The sequence below is a fragment of the Amyelois transitella genome, chromosome 11, assembly GCF_032362555.1.
Source record: "Amyelois transitella isolate CPQ chromosome 11, ilAmyTran1.1, whole genome shotgun sequence".
Classification (NCBI taxonomy): domain Eukaryota; kingdom Metazoa; phylum Arthropoda; class Insecta; order Lepidoptera; family Pyralidae; genus Amyelois; species Amyelois transitella.
Window position 1 is genome coordinate 1800298 of NC_083514.1, and position 19750 is coordinate 1820047.

The 19750-nt window shown below is 38.3% G+C and overlaps 3 protein-coding genes across 3 annotated transcripts; 2 read left to right on the forward strand and 1 right to left on the reverse strand.

The window, feature by feature from the left end:
* Nucleotides 1–9: 9 nt before the first annotated feature.
* On the forward strand, nt 10–7226 carry LOC106133419 (ubiquitin-conjugating enzyme E2 W). Its single transcript, XM_060946664.1, has 6 exons — nt 10–72; nt 316–407; nt 821–923; nt 3729–3884; nt 4819–4894; nt 5995–7226. The coding sequence occupies exons 1-6, from the start codon at nt 49–51 to the stop codon at nt 6006–6008; spliced, it is 465 nt and encodes a 154-aa protein (XP_060802647.1). The 5' UTR covers nt 10–48; the 3' UTR covers nt 6009–7226.
* Nucleotides 7227–12938: 5712 nt separating this feature from the next.
* Nucleotides 12939–15607, forward strand: LOC132901730 (uncharacterized). Its single transcript, XM_060946454.1, has 2 exons — nt 12939–13404; nt 14384–15607. The coding sequence occupies exons 1-2, from the start codon at nt 13118–13120 to the stop codon at nt 15300–15302; spliced, it is 1206 nt and encodes a 401-aa protein (XP_060802437.1). The 5' UTR covers nt 12939–13117; the 3' UTR covers nt 15303–15607.
* On the reverse strand, nt 13535–16026 carry LOC132902226 (uncharacterized). The gene is made up of 2 exons (XM_060946455.1): nt 15609–16026; nt 13535–14330 (listed from the first exon to the last, which is right to left on the reverse strand). The coding sequence occupies exons 1-2, from the start codon at nt 15784–15786 to the stop codon at nt 13744–13746; spliced, it is 765 nt and encodes a 254-aa protein (XP_060802438.1). The 5' UTR covers nt 15787–16026; the 3' UTR covers nt 13535–13743.
* Between the last annotated feature and the right edge of the window lie 3724 nt (nt 16027–19750).

Here is a 19750-nt window from a genome sequence, read left to right on the forward strand (position 1 = left end):
CCCTCTGGGATTTTAATGGCAACACCATACGTCTAAATTGGATTTACAATGGCGGCTATGTCCCCGTCGCAGGTGAGTAAAAATTAATTATTTTACATGATTTCGCCAATTACAATGAGATAATGTTTGCATTAATACAAATCTATACATATAATGTTCAATGTTAAATAAAAAAAAATCCCAGTAGTGCTCATTAATAATGAATTTAAATGACAGATTCGATGGTTTTTTGTCAAAATTCTCATTGTTGTGTTGTCGAAATACTTACGTTATTTGTTACAAATTGTGTTCTAAAAGATTTTTTTGTTATTACAGCGGAGATTACAGAAAGAACTAATGTCGTTAATGAAGGAGCCTCCTCCAGGAGTTACCGTAGACGGAGACCAGGCCAGCCAAAATCTGACACTGTAAGTTTCACTTTGAATATGATATGTGGATTGGATATAATATTTTTTGTGTTAGCAAAAATTGTTTCATAACTTGTCAGTGTTGTAAATGTATGTAAATAATTGTCTGGAATGCACAGGATGACCCCTGCATATTACTGGCTATGTTTACTTGTCATTTAAATCAAAAATTATGTACTAATACTATTGTGAATTTCTATTTAGTTTTAATTTTTGCAGTACCTTATTCTTTTGTTCCTCTGGAAATCACAACTAGCACAAAATAAGCTATAGACTAAACAGATTACATCAGCAACAAATGATTCAAATACAAAGTTTTTAGTAATTTGTTCTTTTACAATGCAATGTAATCTACCTACATAAGTTATATATATTTACAACTTAAGACACTAATTAGATTTTTATTTTGCCAGGTGGACTGTTCACATGGAAGGGGTTCCCGGCACACTGTATGAAGGAGAGAAATTTGTATTGCAATTTAAATTCACAAACAAATATCCATTTGACTCCCCAGAGGTAAGATTGTAATACATACTTAAATTGAAAGTATTATTGTAAAAGATTATTTTTTTGTTTGGGTAAGAATTACAAGTTCAGTCACAGGGCAGGTATAGTACATTCTTACTAAAGAAATAAAAAGCTGATTAAAAGTCACCACACATGTAGAACATTTAAAAGAAACACTAACAACTTGTGTGGTTCCCACCATGTGGTCATGGCAGCAATAGAAAAAAGAATAAGACTACTCCATCTCTTTCATGGATGTTGTATAGGGCGACTAAGGGATAGGTTTAAAACATGGTATTCTAATTTTAGGCGACGGGCTAGCAACCCATCGTTTAGTCTTTACGTTTGTGTATCCCATAAGGAATAAAGGCATGATTATGTGTATGTATGTATACTATACATTGTCATGTTATATTAGTCATATTAAACTTATCTTTTCACTTTGAATATAATCACATATGTATATAATGTAATTACTAAACATAAAAATCTTTAATGATAAGACTAAAGTGTATATTGGTTTAACTTTGTCATCTCATGAGACATACAATAATCATTACCTTATCGGTCATCTATCAAATGAAATGAGTCTTCAGGACAAAGTCATAAAGATGTGAATGAGATTGTCATGAGATCATTCCTACTTCTATTACTATATTCCTACTTCTATTACTATTTGCATTCTTGTTTTCACCATCTAAGTGCTGGTTTAAATGACTGTTATTTCCTTAATCCAAATATCATTTGAGTCTTTGGAAGATAGTTGTCCTAGAAGAATTTATACAGGGTGTCAGTATTTATATAAGTTGTGAATTCTTTAAGGTTTAATTTCGAAAAATCCTCTCATATCTCAGCACTAAGTAGTATCATAAGGCTGATGTTTAAATTTCAAGTTTGTAGCTTCTATGGTTTTAGGCTGGCTATTGATGACGCAGTTTTTATATACATATATATAAAAACAGATTAATAAAAATGCAAAAGTTTCAAAGTAAATTTTTTATTCGTTTCACGTAAAAAAAAATGGACGGATATTAATGAAACGGTGATATTATCTCATCCTTCAAATAATCACAGGCTTTATTTTATACGCGCGTGACGCCGCGGGCGGACTCTAGTATTATTATAAAGTTATTATGCCTGTAAGCGCTACGTCTTAAAATTAACATGGCTATGCGAAAAATAGTAAACTGGTGTATGTAAATACATGCTAAAAACAGATAAGTCGCGATAAACGTTATCCCAGTACACAAGTAATGCGATTTTATCATATGCATTAAGTATTAAGATCTATACTAGTACAGTATAGTAGGAATATGCACTAGTATCTATCATACTTGGTAAGTACGGTGACTTGATCTTATGAGAAACCATGATTTTTGATGTGCAGTGTGGTTCCCGGCACCTATCGATAAAAGAATAGGACCACTGGATTTCGTTAAAGGCTATTTAGGGATAGGCTTTTAAACTTAGGATTCATCTTTTAGACTATTTGAATCTCAATTCTATCGTTTTGCCAAACAGCCAAACGTGCCTATCAGTCTTTTCAAGATTGGGATAGGATAGAATTTAGATAATATACTATGGAAAAAAAAATGGATAAAATATGTCCTTCTAATAATTATGTGTATCCGAAATTATAAGATTGGTTAAGTACACAAAATTACTGCTGTCATCGCGTTTTCCTTAAAAAATAAAATACAGAAAGGAAAAAAAATAATAGTACCTACACGTCTTTATTATTCTTGGACATGATAAACTTATATCCAATTTTTAATCTATTCTTCAGTATTATCAAAGTGTATCCAAAATGTAATTAAACAGGCGTGGGCTTGTGGTTAGAATTAATTGAGGAAAATGAATTATTTTTATTAACTAGGTATGTCACGGCAGTATCTTTTCTTGGCCATGTCAAGGATAGTTTCATTTCCTCATAGACTTTCCCCGTAGAAGGTGGTTTCCTTATTGTTGATAATAAAGAATCTGAGATATTTTGAGAATCTTTCTAATCTCCTGGCTTTAGTCCCGGCTGCATCCTCACCTCTCTGGAGCCCAAGGTTTGCCTTTGATCATGGATCCTAGATCGGGTGAGAATCTTATATTTGCGAACAAAGGAACTTGGCGAATAGGCTTGAATTAAACCACTGGTACACTTTTGTTTAATACTTCATTGATTCTGGTGAGAGGGCACAGTTCATATCACGTAGATTCTAATCGATTGTATTCTCTGGCTGTTCAAAGCCAGAATCAAAGTCGGAATCCGCTTAAGAATTATGTTAGTACCACACAGGGTAACCAAAGAATATTTTTTTTATTAAATGAGACACAAAAACTTCCAATATTTTTTTATCAGAGTTTATCCTCAACATACAGCTTAATGTGACCTTTCAGTCTTTTCAAGACCGTTGGCTCTGTTTACCCTGCTAGGAATATAGATGTGACTATATGTATGTATGTTCAATCTTCAAATTTCGCCAAACCATTTATCATGTGGTCACAAAGTTCCATGGGGTGACTGGATGGCTGGAACTTGAGGTTTTTAACGAAGTAATAAGGAAAGCCGTCCATATTTATCTGGAATATATTGGTAAGAGCAGGAGAATGTTACTTCATACCTACATACATATAGTATCGCCTATATCCCTTGCGGGGTAGACAGAGCCAACAGTCTTTTAAAGACTGTAAGGCCACGTTCAGCGGTATGGCTTTATGACGGAATTGAGATTCAAATAGTATATTCTCCACACACTACACAATCTCCTACACAAGATGCCTGCCTTCACTCACGTCCCTATTTAAATACATTTTTGTTTTCAGGTAACATTCGTAGGCAACAACATACCAATACACCCGCACGTTTACTCCAACGGCCACATATGCTTGTCTATACTCACAGACGACTGGTCGCCTGCACTGTCGGTGCAGTCTGTCTGCCTGTCCATCGTCTCTATGCTGAGTAGCTGTAAGGAAAAGGTATAAAATAACTTTAGATATAATCGCGTCTATATCCCTTGCGGGGTATACAGAGCCAACGGTGTGGAAAAGACTGGTCAACTGTTTGGTTTGATGATAGAATTGAGATTTAAATAGTGACAGGTTGCTAGCCCATCGTCTTGAAAGAAGTATTTCAAGATTAAAAGCCTATCCCTTAGTCGCCTTTTACGACATCCATGGGAAAAAGGTGGAGTGGTCCTATTCTTTTTTTTTTATTGGTGCCTGGAACCACACGGCATCGTTAAATAACTTTGTGAATTATTGGACCGGTTTTATACATAAATACTACATTAAATCTTTGTAGGCAGAGACTACATCTTTCCACGTTCTCTGCATACTTTAAATGTTGAGGAATTTTATTAATATAATGAGAACATCTCTCAATATTCAACAGAGGTTACAATGGCGTATCAATTTATCATTTGATTGGAAACATAATATATTGAAGGATGAGAATGGACAGAACACAATTATTATATACTTTGACTGTCATTTAATTAATATATCGTCATCTATTTTTGTGGCCAACTGTCACTATCTCAATTTAAATTCCATCGTTACATGACACTGCTTAACTTGGTCTTCAGGCGATGTTGGCTCTGTCTTTCCTGTAAGGGATACAGACGTAATATATTATGTATGTTTGTAATTAATCTCTTAGTGACTGGCTGGGGAGGAATTTGGGTCTATGACCGACCATGATGTAGAAGTTAGGAAATCTGGATTTAAAACCTTTGCTTTTAGATAGTTATATTTGATTAAGATTTTTTGCAGTCCCACTACTGTGAAACTTTGCGTGGTCTTTAAGTCTTTTCAAGACTTTTGGCTTCCCGCAAAGGATATGAATTTGATTATATATGTATATGTGTATGAAGAGCAATGTTTTTAATATTCACGAATTGATCTGTTTCAGAAACGGCCGCCGGACAATTCGTTTTACGTTAAAACTTGCAATAAAAATCCTAAGAAAACAAAATGGTGGTACCACGGTGAGTAGTGTTTTTTTTAATAGAATATTTGCTAGTGAAAACCAAAGGACTTAAATGTGAGGCTCTCCCTAAAAACGAGCTTAGTCGAGAGACTGAAAGAGGACCCTGGGCTCTAAAGCATAACATTAGGATATACTTACATACTGCAATTAGTTTGTTCCGCCGCTTCTACACATGCGCTTTGGAAGCGGATGTAGATAATTTTCTACATTTATGTGACGTAAATAAGGGTACCTTGTTTCCAATTAAAAATTCGAGTTATTAAGTTGACTAAAAGCGATCTCTTCATGGGATAAGTCCGCCATTGAAAGTGTTTTATTTAACTTGTGTTAATTTCTGTGCAATAACGATATTATAAAAAAAAACTAATTTGAAAATAAATTATTCTATTTTATTCTATTGTACAATCGGTTGTCCGCTTTCAATCAAACTTTCACGTTTATAATATTTGTAGGATAGGTACTTAAATTATTAAATTAGATGCGAGATTAAACATGGGCTACATTTTATTTGAAAATTCCCAACGTGAATAATAGCCATTTTATTTCAACGCGGCCAAAGGTGCTGGCAAAAGCTAGTACATGGAAATATTACAAGAAAACATACTTTTGTATATGTATTTATGTAGGAGTAAAAAATTGTTTGAGTAGCAAATATTGTTCGTTGGAATTACTATTTAAACTTACCGAGATCAATATTTGCATTCGCCTTGTCCAGGGGCATCCATTTTAAACAAACTAGTGTCCATATAAAGCTGACTGCAGACATAAGAGGTAGTTAGGTAGGTTGGAAAAGATTAAAAAAACAAATGTGTGGTTGTAAATGTTTGTGTAGGTAATTACTTTTTTATTTGTTAAAAAATCTATTTGAAAGATTCCACATTTGAAATATTGTTATTTTTAATTTCGGTTTTAATTTTTGATCAAAAAAAATATTTGTATAGTTGATTTTTTTTTAATTTAGCTATTTAATAACTTAAAATATATAAAGGTCGCTGAAATTTTTTACATTCATGTAACGGTTTATTTTTGATCTTTGAAAAACCTTAATAATTACATACAAAATAAATTCTAAAAAAATATTTTTTTGCCATTTTCCAGACGACTCCGTGTAACAAAACGTCGCGGCGCTGTATCGAGCATGGACGATAAAATCTCAGTATGTGATAAGTGTTATATATCGACATGGGTGTGTGTGAACATTGTTTGCGGCCCCGGGGCCCTGGTGCGCGGTCGGCCTTATGGCGAGACGAAATTGAGAGTGTCATAGCGAAGTGACATCTAGTGGCGAGGCGTGGGTACTATGCTAACTGTCAATTATGGACTGAGGTAAGATTCAAGATTTCATGATGTCGGAAAATTTTGAAGGATGGATTTTATTATGAGGTTCTTATTTGGTCGGAACAGAACTTTTCTGTTTTAAAGTAGGTAAACCGTAAATGTGTCTATTGAATTTGGCAAAAGATTGTTGTATAAATAATAATCAGACGTTTTAACATTGAAGGTATTTTGGTATCACCATGAAAAAACGAGACTTTTAAACTTAATCATTATTTTTTAGTATAAAAATTGGCAGTTAGTTGTAGTAGCGTCTTATAAGTGTCTAAACAAGTGACTGTCTACGCCCTGTGGAGGGCAACGGCGCGAAATTAGGATTTGATAAGCAATCTAATGGCTGAATATACAAATTCATTATTATAATGTTATTGTTGAGTACATGTAAACACGTAATTTTATTTACGAACAGTGAGCATTAGGAAAAGCTGTTATCTTATCAGTTTGTAAACTTGTTAGTTGTCCACTTACGTTCATCAGTGTTGTATGTTAAGGTCGGGTTGTCTGTCATTCCTTATATTTAAAGCATAATATTGTTTATTAAAAAAAGAAAGGCGTGCCCATTTTTTTTTTAATATTGTTTGGTCTATAGAAAAAATTAAATGTGTAAAATTGTATGACCGGATGTAATCTAAGTAATTTATATCAACTTAGAATCTGTATAAATATGTATGAGAACCCATGAATGGTCCATTCGAGACTTAAGAACATTTGTTAAAATAATTAATTAAAAACTCTTGTAATAACATAAATAACACATTGTGAAAGTGAAACTCCATATTTGACAAGCATTTTCTGTTGTGACAAAAAGTCATTAGTGCACAGTCAATTTAATTTTATTAAAACTTATTTCCAGTCTTTCGTTGTATATAGCTTTTTTTAATTTGTATAGTATGTAATTTTAATGGTAATGACTGCTTGCGATCATCAGAATCATTTAAATTAATTTCGGATAATAATTCGTTACGTTTAGTTTATATCCTCATATTGATGCAGCAAAAATAGAACCGTTTTCCACCCCAAAGGGAAGAAAACGATTATTTTAGGACGTGCCGAGGCTTGACCTTTCGGAGATTAACCTTTGTTACCCTATCTGTATGCAGTGTTCTAAAGTACCAACTTACGTCTGATAGCGTGTGAAAGGCGCCGCAGGGCAGGGAGCGGGAAGCTGCGCGGTGTGGGGTGTAAAGCTCTCCTCCCGCGCCCCATGCCTGCGAGTCGACGGCGCGCGCGACGTGACGAGCTTTGACAGTACCAGTCTTCGAAAAGCCGGCAAGGCCCTTACCCCAGGTCAAGCCTCGGCACGTCCTAAAATAATCGTTTTCTTCCCTTTGGGGTGGAAAACGGTTCTATTTTAGTGCCGGTGCCTTCGGCTTGACCTTTCGGAGACGTGCACTACCATCTGCCGGCGCCTCAAGCGTACTGTGACTATTCTAGCAAGGGAACGTTTTCCAAGGGAAAAGCAGACAAATATACTCAAATTAGACTTTAAAGTTTATTCTTAATTATAATCACAGCTGCTCATAGTGAGATCGGGTAACTAAACTTACAAAATAAATTCAAATAACATTAAAAGAGCTGTTCAAGGCATTGCCACTAGAAGAGCGGGGACAATCTACAGTTTTACAATAATGCTTAAAGAAATTACTGGAGCCCCGCCAGTTACCTCTCGACAGAATCCTATCTAGTGGAACATGATTTACAAAGTCGCTCGATGCCACAGCTGATCGTATAGAACCCGGACTACAATCAACCCCCAAGTCCCGAAAAGCAGTTTTGAGCCAACCAGCTATTACTGTTCTAGAAGCAGCCTTTACTTCTCCCCGGGTAGTAATAAAAAGATTACACAAGCCTTCTCGGGCCTTCCTCCTCTCTGAAGAGCATTCAATCAGGCATTTTACCCATCTAACCAAATCCAACGAAGAATCTCCTGAAGAAACCAATTCCCAACCTGACTGCCGGTTTTTTATACCATCCGTCTTTGACCCAAAAGCCGGCCAGAATCGAACTGATTCTTCTAAAATTTGGCAGTGTTGCTCATCTATCTTAATGAGAGTCAAATCATGTATTCTTCGTCCTGATGCCAACAACAAAAGCAAGGCTACATGACGAGACACTTGAAAAATACTGTCAGCAGGTGGAACATTTCTCTTCAACCACTCTATAAGATCTTGCACATTCCAAATCGTGCGGGCAGATGACGAAGAAGAACACTTGGATGTGCCTATTCCCTTCAACATCGTAGTTATCAGGGGATGTGAGGACAGACGACTCTCCTGAGATGGATCAGCCAAGGATACTATCACTGATTTATGAACCAAGATTGTGGCATAGGCAAAATTTCTTTCTCTAGCTAAGTACCCTAAATAAGACGATAAGTCCAGTGGACGAGGCCGACTAGGATTTACCCCATTCTTCCTTCCCCACGAGACCCACTGTTTCCAGGCTGAACCATAAGTCCTCCATGTTGAGTTCCGCCAAGCGGACTGCAATAAATGTACATAATCAGGCTTTAAACCGGATACCAACTCTGCCCACCCCGTATCTTCCAAACCTCTAAATGAAGTTCCTCTACTTTCTCCGGACAGCGATTGGATGACAGGTCGATCAAGTGCCGATTTAGATCTCGAATCTCGAAGGGGGCTTCTAAGGCTCTGTGTTTCAGAGGTCCCCTCCAAAACGCTTTCTCCCATCTTGGCACCACCAGCAGAAAAACTCCTGACGCCCTGTTGAGATGTTGGAGAACCTTGGGAAGACCCAAGCCAGGTTGAAGTGCCACTCCTGACTGAACGCATTTATGAATTTCGCCTCCGAGTCCCGCGCATCTATCGTCACATAACAAGGAACAACTCTGGACTGGTGAGTAGCGAAGAGGTCGATTTGAGGCACTCCCCACTTTCTGAAAATCAGACTTGTTATAGATTCGCTCAGATGCCAGTCTGGGAGAGCCATGAACCTGGATAGACGGTCTGCTACTGTGTTGTACCTGCCTGGTATAAAAAAGGCTTGAATGGTGACATCCAGGCGATCTGCTAGCAGCAGTAACTCCCGAGTCACTTCCAGAAGGATCGCTGACCGTGTACCCCCCTGGTTCCGCAGGTATGCCACAACAGTCTTGTTGTCCGACTGAAGCATCAGTGACTGGCCTTGTACATCTGTTTGAAATTTGGACAGGGCCATAAATACCGTGAATAACTCTTTTCTGTTTATATGCCATTTCTCTTGGTCCCTTGTCCAAATTCCCGCCCGATGTTGTTGACCCAGCTGAACACCCCAGCCGGCATCTGACGCGTCCGTCGTGACAAAAACAGTAGGATCGGGCATGAATATCTTTCCCGGTTTTCGAACATTTTGAATCCACCACTGACAATCGGCCCTGGCTGGAGCTGGCATGACCAGCTTCTTGAAGGGAGTCTCTTCTTTTAGAACCTTGGCTGCCCTTTGAAGGTTTCGAGTATAAAGTCGCCCCAAAGGAGTTACCGAAGAAGCGAATCCCAGCTTCCCTATCAACGAAGTTGCTGATTTCCAATTCCAACAAGGATTTTTTAAAATTCTCTGGAGATCGGACATTAGTTGTACTATCTTTGCCTCTGGCAAAACTTTCTGGTTGACTATCGTATCCCACATGACACCTAGAAATTCTATGCGATTGGTTGGCTTTGTTATGGACTTTTCTAGATTCACAGCCCATCCTAGACTTTGCAGAAATCTCACCGCTGAATGAACCTGATCCTCGAGCCCTAGAGGATCCTGGTGAGCGAACAAAAAATCGTCCAGGTATACTACTACTCGAATGCCTTTTGATGTTAAGACGCTTGCAACCCAATTCGTGAGGCGAGAGAAGGCCAGAGGCGCGCTCGATAAACCGAACGGAAGACTTGTCAACTGGAACAGCTCCCCTGCGTACGAGAAGCAAAGGTATCTTCTGTGGCTTTCTTTTATCGGGACGTGAAAGTACGCCTGGGACAGGTCTAGTTTCGCTAGATAATCTGAGTGAAGGAGAAATTTGGGAATATGATTTTGATTTATTAAACGGAACTTCCGGGGATTTAGGTAGGCATTTAAACGTCTTAAATCGAATATCTGGCGAACCTTCCCGTTTTGTTTGGGAATGAGAAACATTCGCGACAGAAAACCCGCTCTTGCTGTGGAAGGTTCCACGACCCCCATTCGTCGCAGCTCCCGAATTTCCTTGGACATTAAGGCTGAGTTTCTTGTCGCAAATCTTTCTATCAAGCTTGCCTGAAAACATACTGTAGGAGGCTTTTTGTAAAAGGGAATAGTGTATCCCGAAATTGTACTTAAAACATGCTTTGGGGCCCCCAGTATTTGCCACTGAGATATATGGTCTCTTAGTTGACCCCCGCGAAAACCGTCAATATCTCTTGTTACTGGGGCGCTGCTTCCCCGATTTCTTTCTAGGGCTGTCACGTTGACTCTTTGAAGCGGAAGTTCGGGATGTTGATGGCCGAGGCGAGGGCTGGAAAGAATTTCTCTGGCGACCGTGACCTGCAGATGTTTTTGACTGATAGAATCCAGTAGCAGATGGCTTTCGAAAGTTGGAAGTCTTCTTGACCGGAAATTTTCCTTGTTTTGAAGTGAAAACTTGTCCAGTCCCACCATTGTCCTTAATAAAAGTAGAAAGTATCTTCTCTTCGAATAAGTGGGTTGCGGAAGGGGGAATCTGATGAAGTGCTGTGGTGAGAGTCTCATTTTTGGCCTTAAAGCTTTTTCGCCGATTTTCAATTGTTTCCGCCCTGTGGGCACAGACGAACTGCAACAGATCATCTGACAAGGATTTAAAATTCGACTCTTTTAAAATCCTTTTAACTTCACCCCCTGATGCTGGGTACTCCCTGGCCAGCGCTCTGAGATCTTCTGCAATGGCTCTTCTTTGAAGAAGTAACCCGTGGCATATAGTTCCGAGCAAACTATCCTGCTTACCGAGCCAGCTGAAATCACGAGCCACACTGCTCAGTTCGGTGTTAATTTTTAAAGCGCTGAACACCGGAGATGCGTGCAATTTCTTCTCCACCTCTTTATAGCGAATCCGACTCCAACCTGTGGTTCCTAACCTTTGACATCCAATGCCCTCTTCTTTCAATTCTGGAGAAGGCTCCGGAATCACGGGGTCAGCCTCTTTAACTTCAGGACGGAAATCCAGATCGTCTAAGGATGCCATATCTGTCACTCCACTGGTGTCAAGGGCAGGAGCATGCCATTCCGAATCCGGTGAAGGCTCCCTTTGACTATAAGGTTCAGATTCATTCTCAGAATCTTCCTCCGACTCATCTGACTGTGTAGGAGGCTGTCGAATCTCACAAAGAGATTCAATCTTTTCCGCCATAAATGCAAACATCCTTTCCATTTTCTCTTCCAGCATATCTACCTTACTTCTCTTTACTGGGCCAGACCGATCTGATGTCATCGAGGTACTTCTTCTCTTTCTGGTGCCCTCTTCTAGAGCACCAGACAGGATCTGGTCCACTTCCCTCCTTGGTATCATTACTTCCTTTAGTGGAGCTATTGCCTCCTTGAATAGTTCGGTCCTAGCCGCGGAACCCCGTATTCGGTTCGCGATTGCAGGAGGTCCCACAATAAGCGCTCGCGTGAATGCCCAGTCTAGTAGTTTGAGGCGGATGTCTCTGTAGGCCTTCTCTGACAGGTGATCCGCCTCCGGGTCGAAAGCCTTCACCAGTCCCATTGTAGGAATGGCAAAAACCAATTTATTTAGTGTGGCCACTTCCACACTCTCGCCAAAAATTTCTTCCTTGGAAGATTTCTTTATTTCCCATTTCGTCCATCCTTCGGGCAGGCTCTCCTGTGCCAACACTTTCAATCTTCCTAAAATCTCCTCATCCCTCTGCGAATCACCCTGCTCCTCCAGCAAGTCACCCAGGGTTACGAACCCACCACCATTTGCCATCTGAAGCCAAGCGAAAAGCTTTATCAGTAAAAGCTCATGGTATTAAGAAACACCTTAAAGATATGAAATTGTGATTTTATCAGTATAGAATTGCCGCGCGCCTCGGCTTAAATGAGCCGCGCGTCTCCTCTCAGCCATGCGTCTCAAACTTGTTGAGCCGTCTCTAGTTTCGTGAGCCGCGCGTCCCAATATTTTTGAGCTGCGCGTCCCAATATTTTTGAGCCGCACGTCCCAATTTCTTGAGCCGCGCGTCCCAATTTCTGGAGCCGCGTGTCCCAATTTTCAAGCCGCGCTTCCCAATTTTGTTGAGCCGTACGTCTCAATTTCTGAGCCGCGCGTCTCGATTCTCGAGCCGCGCGTCCATATTTTCGAGCCGTGCAGCTCAATTTTCGGACCGCGCGCCTTAGCTATCACCGTCTGAGCGGGCACATAGCATAAAAAAAAAGACATGCTGTGGATGTGGCTGAATGGCCGACATACCAACATTAAGCATAAATTACAACCGTCACAGTTGTAGTCGTGTGGTAGCCAACCGACACCTTCAAAGAAATATTTTACTATCGCCACACTTCACACACTAAAACAAACATTAGTTATAATAAATTTAAGGTACACTTACCATATATCGGTATATAAACACAAAATCCGAACGTTACAACAACGTTTAACAAGACACTTCAAAAAACACAACACACCGGATAGGTAACAAAAGCGTACTGTCAAAGCTCGTCACGTCGCGCGCGCCGTCGACTCGCAGGCATGGGGCGCGGGAGGAGAGCTTTAGGCCGTGCGCTGCGTTAAGCGGGTGCACGGCGCGGGCATCCGACGCGGGCATCCGTCGCGGGCATCCGCGTCGTGCTCCGTCGCGGACAAATAGCCCGTCGCGGGTATCCGCAACGACCTCCCGCTAAACGCAGCGCCGCCAGTACAATTTTAGACGTGCGGGTGTACAGTCGATTCATAATGGATTATTTGTTGATATACTACCTAGCCAAAAGACGACGTAGACAACAGCGGCAGCCAATCAGCCCATATGTCTCGTCCAGAATGTTGTGTGGAGAATTTGTAACCAAGTTTACGCTATTAAGAGAAGATGAGAGGAGATTTTTTAAGTATTTTAAAATGTCAACGTCTACATTTGATGAATTATTTTCGAAACTTGAACCATATTTGAAACATAGTGCTAATACTCTAAAAGTAAGAAGTGTATCAATTATATTACCAATAGAGAGGTTGGCAATAACGGCAAGGTAAGTAAATAAAATGTTTTTCTTGATATAAAATATTTTTATTTTGTCAGTCAAGATCACGCATGTATACAACCAAATCAGTTATTGGACTTATCATAATCATAAGTAACAGTAAAATCACAGTGATTGGATTTATCACTTATTATAATTAACAATATTTTAATCTACAATTACTTTAATGAGAACTAAGTATAACAATTTGGTAGTGTAGGTACATACGTAAAGTAAATCAAAATCACAGTCATTGTAATTATCATAATTAACAATATTATAAGGCTACTTCCAATCTTTGTCTTTCTTCAAATAGAGTATAAATGCAGTAAATAATTGATAATAGGATTAATGTTCTGCTTGAGTGTCATTTGTCAGTACGATGTTCGATAAATCCTCCAATGTAATAACATTTTCTTTTTCAATGTCAATTAATAAGTTTAATACCTTTGATCGAAACAATAATTTTTGATATGTAGACAATTTTTTTATGTTTGGCATAATAGATTTAAAAAATGACAAGTCTTCATCATTTTCTTCGTCCTTTTTGTGTTGTATGGATTGTAATAATTGTATTTCAAAAGGAGTCGGCGACGACGCCTTTTTACGCTTTGATTGTTTTTGCGTTTCTCTGCTTGCTGTGTCATTTTCATTTCCAGATGTACTGGTCTCAGGTATTAACACCTCACTAGTGTCAACTATTGGGTGTTGGGACAATTCAAGTGTACTTGTATGACCCGAAGAGTCGTCCTGAGAATTTTCCAAAGATTCTTGTCCTTCTACTCTTTTGTTAGAGTCCAGAAAAGTCATAATATTATAATAGCTGTACCCTTTTCCTTTTTTAGCACCAGAACCAGACTTAAGTTTCTTGTTACTAGCTTTGACTTTCGTATAGCAATCTCTCGCGGTTTTCCATCGCGCTTGTATTTTTTTTTCTGAAAAATGAAAAATAATACATACTTAAAAAATAATTTTGTATTTTTCACAGGTACTTAGTAAGTGGACATACTTTCGTGGATATGCACTTGGCGTACCATGCGGGACAATCTACCATCCGAAAAATTGTTAATGATGTCTGTCAAATTATATGGCAAAGACTGAAAGAAGAATGTATACCAGTATTTACACGTATGCGATGGGAAGACATAGCAGAAGGCTTTTTAAGCAACACAAATTTTCCTAACTGTTTAGGTGCTGTAGATGGAAAACATATACGGATTATAAGACCACCTCACAGCGGATCACTTTACTACAATTACAAACATTACTATTCCATTGTCTTGCTTGCAATGTGTAACGCAAACTATGAATTCACCTACATAAATGTTGGAATACAAGGTAAAGAATCTGACTCTTCAGTTTTCACCAACAGCACTTTATTTCAACAGATGCAGGATGAGCTATTAGATATTCCTCCTCCAAAATCATTGCCAGTGCTACAAAATAATAAACCAACCAATACTGCAGCTACCACACCAGTGCCATACGTCATAGTTGGAGATGAAGCGTTTGGACTGTCTACACATCTTATGCGACCATATGCGCGGGCTATTGCAATGGATCATAGAAAGAAAATATTTAATTATAGATTGTCAAGAGCTAGACGTTACATTGAATCAACCTTTGGAATAATGGCCAATAAGTTTCGAATACTTCATCGTCCACTTAACGTTTCTAGAGAACATGCCATTTGTTTCATAAAAGCAATTTGTATAATGCATAATTTTGTACGAAAAAGAGACGGATTCGGTAATATCAGCGATGTTGTCATAACACCCCGCCATATCCGCGATATCACAAATGGATTTGGGCTAGTTCAAAGAAACTCGTATACAATACGAGATCAGTTCGCTGATTACTTTGCCACAAACGGTAAGGTATCGTGGCAAGATCGCTGTATTTATTGATTATTTACTTAAGTTAAAAAAAATTTGCTCGTGAAGAGGTCACAATACAATAGTTAAATAACAATTAACATAAGTAAATACAAAATGTTTACTAAGCCTAAAGGTGGGTACAGACTATGTAACATATTACATGTTATTTTAACATGTTTTATATCATTCAGTGTCCACATTATCTGAAACTTGTTATATAGCAATGTCGTATAACATGTTATGTTATATAGTCTGTACCCACCTTAATAAATGAAAGAAGTAAATAATTATGTAGTAAATAAATTTATAAAGTCATAATAAAAAGTAAGAATTTACCTGTTGACTTTTTTTCTGTGTCACTGAAGTCCTCATAATTTTCGTATAATTCTTTACAAATCTCGAGCCATGCAGCTTGACGCGCATCCCTGTCTTTATACAAGTTGTTAGACAGATCCCATAAAGCGGGGCGACATTGCACTTCTAAAATAACACGTTCCGTATCAATATCACTCATGTTTATCAACTTGATTGTACAAGCACGGCGCGTGCGACACGGATAACGCAGCGGCGCTCACTGATTTTCTAGAAACATCTCCGCTCGCGTGCTCCGTCGCACGGACACGCGAGCGTACCCCCGTCGCCCGCGCCGCGTGTGACGGGCGTTCCGCCTTACGCAGCGCTGCTCTATGAATTTACATGAAACATCACGCCGCGCGGGTGCCCGCGCCGTGCACCCGCTTAACGCAGCGCACGGCCTTACACCCCACACCGCGCAGCTTCCCGCTCCCTGCCCTGCGGCGCCTTTCACACGCTATCAGACGTAAGTTGGTACTTTAGAACACTGCATACAGATAGGGTAACAAAGGTTAATCTCCGAAAGGTCAAGCCGAAGGCACCGGCACTAAAATATACCATTATATTTTTACATTTATGTATTGAAAGTAATCCTATAAAAGTTTCAAATTGTTCCTGAGTACCTGATAGACCTTGACATTGTACTACTATGATTTAAATTTATAAAGGTAGATTTGAAAGTACGATCGCGTTCATATCTGCAGTCATAGTTTTAAAATTCTTACGGGTTAAAATAGCGTGCACTGTGGTTCCAATAGATACACACACACATGCATATTTAAAAAGAATAAATATTTCATCAAATGAATACGGTCTTTAAAACCAATGATTACTAAGAAAAACAGTTTATTATTCTATGACATATAACATAACAAAACAGAAAGAGACGGTAATCAACGATGGCCGAACTGGGCCCGATAATTGTCGATCGAGATATCGTCGTCTCTCATTATTTGCATAAGATTTGCCTATAGATGGAAGCCTGCGACTGCCAGACTTATGACATTTCAATAAGGTTGAAAGTTTATCTGCACACGACCCTAACGTAGGTAGTGGTTCCTTTGAAAGTTATTGGGTAGCAATTTTATTACTTGTGTGAGCAAGTGAGATCTAAGATAATATTAGATAATCTCGCTTGCTCACACTCGCTTGTTCTAGTTACTAGCGTTACTTGGATTTCGAAGTTATTCAAGGAATTTTTTTTCCAATTAAAAAAAAAATTGTGTTACTGACAATTTTTTATGTTTCAAGGTGCCATTTGAACTAAGTAACTGACTGACTAACTAACTGATATCTAAGAATTACAAACACGGAAAGTTGTCTTCAAACACGGAAATCAGCAAGAAATATTAAACAAGAGGGAGAAAATAAAACATTCAATAATTAAAATTAGTAAATTTTATTGAAACAGTTTACCTATAGTTTTGTTTACATATTGATGATTATATAAAGCTATACATACAGCATATTACACTAATTGTATCATCTACTTATCTCCTGTTATTAAGGTTACAGCTTAATTATTCATTTTCATAAAGAAAAGATATTGAAGCTGTCCTTAAATACTATCTAAGTAATTAGTAGTTTTAATATAAACTGGCAGAACCTTTCACGCACTATATGGACTCGATGCACAGGGCACAAATGATATTGTTGGCATATCATCAATCGGATAAATATACCGAACAGTTGGTAACATGGTTTCTTCCAGCACTTGCACATAATGAGCAGCTATAGCGCGTCCTGCTATTTCCCTGTTCCCCAGGTCCAGCAGCACTCATCCAGCCCCACATATTTACAGATATGTGTCCAGACTCCATATTTGGCACAATATTTTTTTCTTCATACCGAGTTGCATTTCTTCGCCATAAATGAAGTCTACCGTGTAGTGATGACATAAACGAACTTTTCGTCCGTAAATATCGCTTCTTTCCAGGCAAAATCCAAATACTGCCCAGCAAATTCTAAACGTCTTTGCTTATTTATTTCGGATAAATACGGCTTTCTTGCTGGCTGTCTGTGGTGTAGTCCCTCACGATGCAAACTCGACGAACAGTAACCACTTATGTGTCGAACTGTTCCGCAAATATTCTGGTCGGTATGAAGCCATTATTTTCGTACTGTTCCACCATGGATCTCCGCTGTGTGGCTGTCGCTGTGTTGATTATTAGCGGACGACGGTCGCTGCGCGGTCGACTTTTTACACTACCCTCTTCTTGATGGCGCGTTACCCAACGTTTCACCGCTTGTTGTTTATTGTGTTATTTGTGTGAATGTGTGAGTGGTAGCAGTGGTGCAAGCTATAAAGTTTTGCGAACTATGACTGCAATTATGAACGCGACCGTACCTATGTCAAGAAATTCAATAAGAAATGTATTAAAAGTTCTTAGCATTAAAGATTAATTTCCGGCACCGTGCCTCTAGGACTATTTTGCAACACAATAACTCAATTGGTAAGATGATGATTTTGATTGTAATGTATGCACATTTTCCCAATTACTAATCTATTTGCTATGTCAATAGTTACTAAGCGAGCTTCCAATAAAATTTATTAGTGGCGAAATTTTTTTTTTTTATTGTGTATGTTTACAAACGCGCTTCATCTTTTTTAATTTAACGACAGCCCGATCCTAAACGTGTGTGAACCGTTTTTTTTAACAATCGCCTTATTGTTTTGTTTTGTACTGTATCGATTTTTTTCTAATTTTATTTATTTTTTCAAAAAACCATAGCGTCTACAATCTGTATTTTATTATGGAACATAAAAATAAGTGATATCAATAATAATGAATATAATTACCAAAATTATTCTCCAAATTTGATTTAAAGACATTTGAATAATGAATTTATAAAGAATTGTAATGAGAATTATTTGTAGAATTTATATGGCTCAACCTGTTGATAGACATCCTTTTGAAGCAAACCTTTTTTTTTATTAAAAATGGGTGCTATTGAAGCAATGTGTATATTTTATTCACTAATATTTTAGCTGTTTCAAGACCAGCAATTTGTAAGCTATATTCGATGGCGCTTTCTTTACGGGGTTGACGTAGACTCGAGCCGTCTAACAATTTTATCAGTACATGGATTAAATAAAAATGGAAATTACTGTAATAAACTTTTTTTTGTTTTGATATATTTAGACACGTACAGTAAATATCTCGCAGATTTTTCTGAAATAAATAGTTGAAGGCTTGACTACCTCATGTAGATAAATAGCGTTATTGAGTATAGCTTACATCTGAATGTATCGGACAATCGTACTGGCCAACTTGCTCTGTGCCCGCGAAAGAAACATTCCTGAGATCAGAAATTGGGGGTAACGCCGATGTGATTGCTTCACAATATAAAAGGCATTAATATTGTATTATGAACCGGAACCCGCTTAATTTATTAAAATAAAAATATAGTTATAAACTTACTTTTATCTTTTATTTACCAAATTATTTGAAACTAGAGGCCGCCCGCGACTTCGTTCGCATGGAAACCATATCAATCCCGCGGGAACTCCGGGATAAAAAGTCGCCTACATGTTATTCTGGGTCTTCAGCTACCTACATGCCAAAATTCAACAAACATCCACACATCATATATCACAACATCTTACTGACATCCTGACATACTCACAAACTTTCGCATTTATAATATAAGTAGGACAGGATTCCTACAGTCGTGGCAAGTGGAAATGGTACTTCCATGTGAATTGCTCATCATCATTATGGCTTCTTCTACACATGCGCTTTGGAAGCGGTAGTACCTAGTTATAATTAGATTTAAGTGATGTGACGTCAATAAGTGATACCTTGTATCCAATTTTGAAAATAAATCTATTCTATTCCACGCTGGTCTGGTAGCAAAGAAAAAAGTTGTGTCAGTCACAGCGTATTTACTGCAAAGCTGAGGACACCAAATGCAAGTAAGTTAGTAGTTAGTAATACAAGAAACTCCGAACTCCGCACATCTTCAGAGTCACAGTGTCTACACTTGCGACATTATGTTACTACACTCCTGAAATTAGTTCTACATTCATTCATGTTTTTTTTATGTAGACAATGTGCATTCTTCCACGATTTAGATTTAAGAGATCTATATTTGTAAATTGACGTCCGATGAAAATGCTGCAG